The 7,289-nt window shown below is 37.9% G+C and overlaps 1 protein-coding gene across 1 annotated transcript; it reads left to right on the forward strand.

Annotated features, from left to right (window-relative positions):
- The first annotated feature begins 3,767 nt into the window (after nucleotides 1-3,767).
- LOC118043905 (putative leucine-rich repeat receptor-like serine/threonine-protein kinase At2g24130) lies at nucleotides 3,768-6,859 on the forward strand. Its single transcript, XM_035052019.2, has 2 exons — nucleotides 3,768-6,312; nucleotides 6,459-6,859. Exons 1-2 carry the CDS (start codon nucleotides 3,768-3,770, stop codon nucleotides 6,857-6,859), a joined length of 2,946 nt encoding a protein of 981 aa, XP_034907910.1.
- The last annotated feature ends 430 nt before the right edge of the window (nucleotides 6,860-7,289 follow it).

Below are 7,289 nucleotides of genomic sequence, written 5' to 3' on the forward strand. Positions count from 1 at the left end.
AAGTTAGCAACTAAATTTTTTCGCCTTATCCGTCAATAATTTTTTGACAATATAGCGATGAAATATTCCATTGGTATTAGTTATCGACCATTGAATGATACTTGTAAAAGATCCCATTTGATAAATTTAGGGATTCTTAAATGCTTAAGTATTTTTTTTAGAGAGAGAATGAAATAATACTGAAAATATATAGCTTTAAGCATTCATAGGGTATTTATAGCCTAGAAGTCTTATCTTTTTATAGAGAGGATGAATTAGATTGTAATTTTACCTTAATAGTTTTAATGAAGGATAAATATCTCTTTTACAAGCATTAATGAGGACAACTATCCCTAATATATGCATTAATGAGGGATAAATATCTCTTACACAATTATTAATGCAATGGAAATAAGGTAGATCCATTGGAAGATTTTTTTATACATCTAAGGTTTTGGGAAAGTAGGATCCAAAATTTAGTTGAGCTTATGAAGGCTAAGTTCTTCCCCTAAGCTAAGCTCATGAGGGCTAGGATTTTCCCCTAAGCTTAGCCCATGGCATTAGACTCTTCTTCTAAGTTGAATCCATGACATTGAGCTCTTTCTCAAGGTTGAGCTTATGAAGGCTGGGCTCTTTTCCTAAGCTAAGCCTATTGCATTTGGCTCTTCCCTTAGGATGAGCGTATGACATTGGTATCTTCCTTTAAGCTAAGCCAATGACATTAGGCTCTTCTCTAAGCCTGAACTCATGAGGTTTAGGCTTTTCTCCTAGGCTGAGCTCGAGCACATTACTTGAGACCATAAGTTTTTGGGTTTTTGAAGGAGTTTTTAGGCCTGTTAAATTGGAGTTTATCAGTAACCCCAAAGTCTTTGTGATATTTATACCTAAAGACTTTGTAAAAATACATAGTAAGATGAGTTTGTTGAATTTTATTCATTGAGAAGAGAAGTGCAAACCCCAGGTAATGTATTAAAGAAGCCGTGTGTACATACATTATAGTTTAAAAGAATTTCTAAGCATGGATAGGGGAATCATAGAGGAACCAATACTAAGAAAAGTTTTCTAATAGGTGGAGAAACTCATGGAAGAGGAGCTTATACTTAGAAAGATTTCTAAGAGGAGAAGGGGATGAACCCATGTCGATGCTTATACTTAGAAAAATTTATAAAGGATGGAGGGAAAAGCTAAGAAGAGTAAGTCTATACTTAGAAAATTTTCTAAGAGATTGAAAGGAACCCGATAAGGGTGAGCCTTATACTTGAAAAATTTATAAGTGACTGTGGGGATCAAAAAAGGGTGAGTCTTATACTTAGAAGATTTTTAAATGGCCAAGAGGAACCCATGATGATGCCTATACTTAGAAATATTTCTAAGAAACGGAGGCGACATACCCATATCTACACCTATATTTAGAAAAATATCTAAAGGGCATAAATGAAGGACCAAATGAGAGTTATATAATAGCACTATGAAGGCTTCCGATTCATCCTTTCTAAAAAGAGTTGTACAATCATACTAGATAGGCTTTAAATTCATCCTTTCCAATGAGAGTTGTGTTATCATATTAAAAAGGCTTTGTAACTATAACTTCCAAAGAGAGTTATGCAATCGCATTAGGGAGGCTTTAAATCCATCCATTCTAAGGAGAGTTGTGTAATCACACTAAGAAGGTTTTAGATCCATCCTTTCTAGGAAGAGTTATGTTATCGCACTAGGGAGGCTTAAGATCCATCCCTTCTAATAAGAGTTGTGCAATTGCATTAGGGAGACTTTAGATCTATCCACTCCAATGATATTTGTGCAATCGCGCTAGGGAGACTTCATATCCATCCCTTTTAATAAGAGTTATGTTATCGTACTAGAAAGTATTCAGATCCATCATTTCTTAGGAGAGTTGTGTTATCGCACTATAAAGACTAAGTCAATCCTATCCTTAAAAGGTTGTGGGTAAAGTGTGAGAGGCTTCTGGTCTACCAAGAGTGAGGGAGAATATACTTATAGTGGATAATGTTATCATTTGTGTATCATATAAGCCCTTAAGTCCTAGTGACATCTTTTAGTGTGTACAAGCCGTCATAAAAATTATTTGTGGGCGTAACCTTGAGGCATAGTCGTGGACCGTAGCCTTAGGCATAGTCATAAGCATAATTGTGGGCATCGACCTGAGCATAGTCGTGTGTAGCTACTAGCATAGTCTCATGAGCATAGCCATGGACGTAACCTCTAGCATAACCATGTGGGGCATAGCTTAGGCATAATTGTTGGCTTAGCCATTGACATGTTGTTGGCATAGCCATAAATATAGTTATTGGTATAGCTACTGTTGTGTTAGGGTTTCGTCATTTATGAAAAGAGCTTTTAAGAAACACGAATGAACTAACTTTTTGTTCAATTTAACTTAGACGACTCCAATAATGATATCTAAAAAAATCCAAGTAATTTAGGAGTAAGACTTATATGTTGGATAATCGATTAATCTCTTAATTCTAACAATCTGATCCATTCTCTATGGTTAAGATGGCTGGTAACCAGTACCTGGTAGGCCAAAGTGGCTGGTGGATGGTACTTGTAAAAGATTTTTTTTTTTTTTTTTGTAGATTTGAGGACTCTCATATGCTTAAGTATGTTTTTAAAGAGAGAAGAAAATGATATATATTAGAGAAATATACTCTGAAAATATGCATACAGCAAAGAATGAAGATTGTGAACCTAGAGCCTAAAGGATTCATGAGGTATCTATAGCTTATAAGTCTTGTCTGTTTATGGAGAGAAAGTGCTAGAGTGTAATTTGCCCTGATATTTTTAATGAGAGATAAATATCTCTTACTCATGCATTAATGAGAGAAAACATACCTGGCATATGCATTAATAAGATATAAATATCTCTAACATAATTATGAGATAAAAATATGGTAGATTTCTTAGAAGATTTTTATACACTTAGAAGTGTAAAATTCAAAATTTAGTTGAACTCATGAAAGTTGGACTTTTTTTCAAAACCAAGCCCATGACAATTGAGTTTTTCCCTTAGATCGAGTTCATTAGAACTACTGCTTTGGCTTATTGCTTAAAACAATAGATTTGTAGACCTTTAAAAAAGTTTTTAAACACAATAAATTTGAGTTTATCACTTCCAAATACCACATTGAAGCATCATTGTTTTCCTTCAAGGTTATCTACCTGCATGTTGTGCTATCCTTAAAAGTTTGTAAATTACATCAATGAGTGCTATATTACCCAATCAAAGACACGTAAACGACATATTATGCTTCTTTTAATCTTTGTGTTCACATTCCATTCTGTCTCAAATCCACTATCTAGCCGACAAACGTACCGAAATCCTAATCACCCAAAAGGCCACACCATCCCTCGAGCATGCTCTATTAACCTAAAATTATCTTTCTCTTTTATTACAACCAATAATCCACTAATTTGAGCGAAGTACAAGGTGTTACGATGTTAGGCATATAGCTGACACGTACAGCACCAACACTATACACCTTGTAACATTGCTTAGGTGTCATTTCTCACGTGGACACATGTTTGTACGCTATTCGCTAGGCTCCAAACGTTCATTTCACACCTTCGACGGCAGTTGGGCACAAAAAAATTTATCTAGCCAGCAAAGCCTAAAGCTCCTTTATACTGAACATGTCAAAGCTATATAACATCTTAAGGCCATGGTTGTGGATTGCTCATTTTCCACTAACTCCCTCCCTTTGCTTCCTCCTACCTTTGAAACCATTTTCTTCTGACTCTCTCTAGATCGAAGGGATAAAAGAATCAATATGGGTTCTTGTAAATTCTCCATGTTTAGTTTCCTTTGTTTGATCATTATTTTGGTAGTGGTTTCTGGGGAAGGAAGTCCCCAGCTTGTTAAGGATAGAATTTCATTGCTTTCTTTCAGGTCAGGTATTGTATTAGACCCTGAAGGTGCACTTGAGAGCTGGAACTCTTCAAGCAATCACGTTTGCCACTGGACAGGAGTCAGGTGCGACAATGGTAGTGATCGTGTCATACAGCTTGACCTTAGTGGCCTATCACTTCACGGCAGGATTTCTCCGATTCTTGCGAATCTTTCTTCTTTGCTGGTTCTTGATTTGTCAAGGAACTTCTTTGAAGGCCATATTCCAGCAGAGTTGGGCTATCTTTTCCAGTTAAGACAGCTCAGTTTATCATGGAATCTTCTCGGAGGAAACATTCCCGAGGAGCTGGGATTTCTTCACCAATTAGTATATCTTGATTTGGGAAGTAACAGGCTTGCTGGTGATATTCCTGCGCCACTTTTCTGCAATGGGTCCTCTTCTCTGGAGTATATGGACCTCTCTAACAATTCTTTAACTGGAAAAATCCCTTTGAAGAATGAATGTGAGCTTAGTGCTTTGAGGTTTCTTTTGCTTTGGTCGAATAGACTAGTCGGTCGGGTCCCTCGAGCACTTTCTAAGTCCACCAATCTTACATGGCTCGATTTGGAGTCAAATATGCTGACGGGGGAATTGCCATCAGAGATTGTACGTAAAATGCCAAAGTTACAGTTCCTCTATTTGTCTTACAATGACTTCGTTAGCCATGATGGTAACACCAATCTTGAACCCTTTTTTGCTTCTTTAGTTAATTCTTCTGACCTTCAAGAACTTGAATTAGCCGGAAATAACCTTCGCGGAGAGATACCTCCTATTATCGGTAATCTTTCTACCAATTTTGTACAGATTCATCTAGATGAGAATCTTCTTTATGGCTCTATCCCTCCTCACATTTCAAACCTTGTCAATCTCACCCTTTTAAACTTGTCTAGTAACCTTTTGAACGGTACCATCCCTCTAGAACTATGTCGTATGGGAAAACTAGAGAGGGTTTATTTGTCAAACAATTCACTATCTGGTGAAATTCCAGCAGCTCTTGCTAACATTTCCCACTTGGGGCTTCTTGATTTGTCAAAAAACAAACTTACAGGCCCCATCCCAGACAGTTTTGCCAACCTTTCACAGCTACGGAGACTCTTACTTTATGAAAATCAGCTCTCAGGAACCATACCACCAAGCTTGGGACAATGTGTCAATTTGGAGATCCTAGACCTTTCTAGAAATAAGATTTCTGGGATAATTCCTAGTGAAGTTGCAGGACTCAAGAGCTTGAAGTTGTATTTGAATCTGTCGAGCAATCACTTGCATGGTCCTTTACCACTAGAGCTAAGTAAAATGGACATGGTGCTAGCAATCGATCTATCTTCCAACAATCTCTCTGGCTCGATCCCGCCACAACTTGGAAGCTGCATTGCACTAGAGCATCTTAACCTTTCAGGGAACGTCTTAGAAGGTCTTCTTCCAGCTACAATAGGACAGCTACCCTATCTTAAGGAACTGGATGTATCTTCAAACCAGTTGAGTGGCAATATACCACAATCTCTGGAGGCATCACCAACTCTCAAGCATCTCAACTTCTCTTTCAACAAGTTCTCTGGAAACACATCAAACAAGGGGGCATTTTCTTCTCTGACGATAGATTCTTTCCAAGGCAATGAAGGCCTTTGCGGTGAAATAAAGGGCATGCCCAACTGCCGGAGGAAACATGCTCATCATTCACTTGTTTTACCTGTCCTCCTGTCTTTGTTTGCTACTACCTTATTATGCATATTTGCATACCCCCTCGCTCTCAGGTCAAAATTCAAAAGGCAAATGGAGAAATTCAATCGAGGTGACTTGGAAGATGAGGACAACAAAACGAAAGACCTCAAGCATCCAAGAATCTCATATCGACATCTCATTGAAGCTACAGGGGGGTTTAGCGCTTCAAGCCTGATAGGTTCAGGCCAATTTGGCCATGTCTACAAGGGAGTTCTTCAAGACAACACAAGGATAGCTGTTAAGGTATTGGATACAAAGACAGCTGGAGAAATTTCAGGGAGCTTCAAAAGAGAATGCCAAGTCCTAAAAAGAGCCAAACACAGAAATTTGATCAAGATCATCACAATATGCAGCAAGCCAGATTTTAAGGCTCTTGTCCTTCCTCTCATGTCAAATGGGAGCCTGGAAAGGCATTTATACCCAAGTCATGGACTAAATACAGGGTTGGATTTGATTCAGTTGGTGAGCATATGTAATGATGTGGCTGAAGGGGTGGCCTATTTGCACCATTATTCTCCTGTTAGAGTAGTTCACTGTGATCTCAAGCCAAGCAATATTCTTCTAGATGAAGACATGACAGCTTTGGTAACTGATTTTGGAATCGCAAGATTGATTAAAGGTGCTGATGACAGTAATCCAACAGATGATTCAGTGTCCTTTAGCTCAACTGATGGATTGCTATGTGGATCTGTCGGCTACATTGCCCCTGGTATGTACTTAGTTTCTGCAACAACGTAGTATTATTTCATTATTTATAATCACGAAATGATTTATAATGTTCCTCATGGAAAGAGAGAACATTTTTGAAGACCTTGTTATGTTTATTAATTTCCTTGTCAACTTGATCCAACGCAGAATACGGAATGGGAAAGCGTGCTTCAACGCAAGGAGATGTTTACAGTTTTGGAGTCCTCCTGCTAGAAATTATAACCGGAAGACGCCCCACAGATGTTCTGTTTCATGAAGGTTCAAGCTTGCATGGATGGATTAAGAGCCACTATCCCGACAAGCTCAAGCCCATAGTTGATAAAACAGTGCTTAGGTTTGCTCCATCTGGCATGCCGGTATACTATAACAAAATATGGAGTGATGTAATCTTGGAATTGATTGAGCTTGGTCTTATTTGCACTCAAAACAATCCTTCAACAAGACCAAGCATGCTAGAAGTAGCCAACGAAATGGGCAGCCTAAAGCAGTATCTCTCTAGTCCACCCCCCCTGCTGATTGACGAAGCATATCCTAAGGCCAGTGCTTAATTATGCAACAGCATTGAAAGTAGCCTCTGAAACTGTTAATCATTGTATTCATTTGTTTGATTATTTTCATGGTAACTAAGTTTGATTTTAATTCAATACAACAGCTTTCTTGATTAGCAATTTGCCGAAGTTTTGACCTTCTCGCAACTGTGTATTGTAGGATCATTTTCAATACTGATAACTACAGTGTTCGTGGTGAGGTGAAAAGATCAGACAGATTTGTCAAAGCATAAAGAACATCTTCTTTTCACCGTCCAATGGATTCTTTAAGCTGGAAAAATATTCCTTGCTTTTGTCAGTTGTATTCTAATCACAACCGACCAAAAACCTCCTTGATTTGTTAATTTCTTAATAGATTTCACTCGATTGTGAACTCTGAATCATAGTTCAACTATGAACCAGACATTGATGCTTCAACCTTAGTCTTTGT

The sequence above is a fragment of the Populus alba genome, chromosome 6, assembly GCF_005239225.2.
Source record: "Populus alba chromosome 6, ASM523922v2, whole genome shotgun sequence".
Taxonomy (NCBI): Eukaryota; Viridiplantae; Streptophyta; class Magnoliopsida; order Malpighiales; family Salicaceae; genus Populus; species Populus alba.

Excerpts from the sequence above, each read along its gene's own strand:
- LOC118043905 (XM_035052019.2), top strand. The coding sequence starts at position 3,768 with ATGGGTTCTTGTAAATTCTCCATGTTTAGTTTCCTTTGTTTGATCATT. Across the intron at positions 6,313-6,458 it reads TGTCGGCTACATTGCCCCTG|AATACGGAATGGGAAAGCGT; the intron begins GTATGTACTTAG and ends GATCCAACGCAG.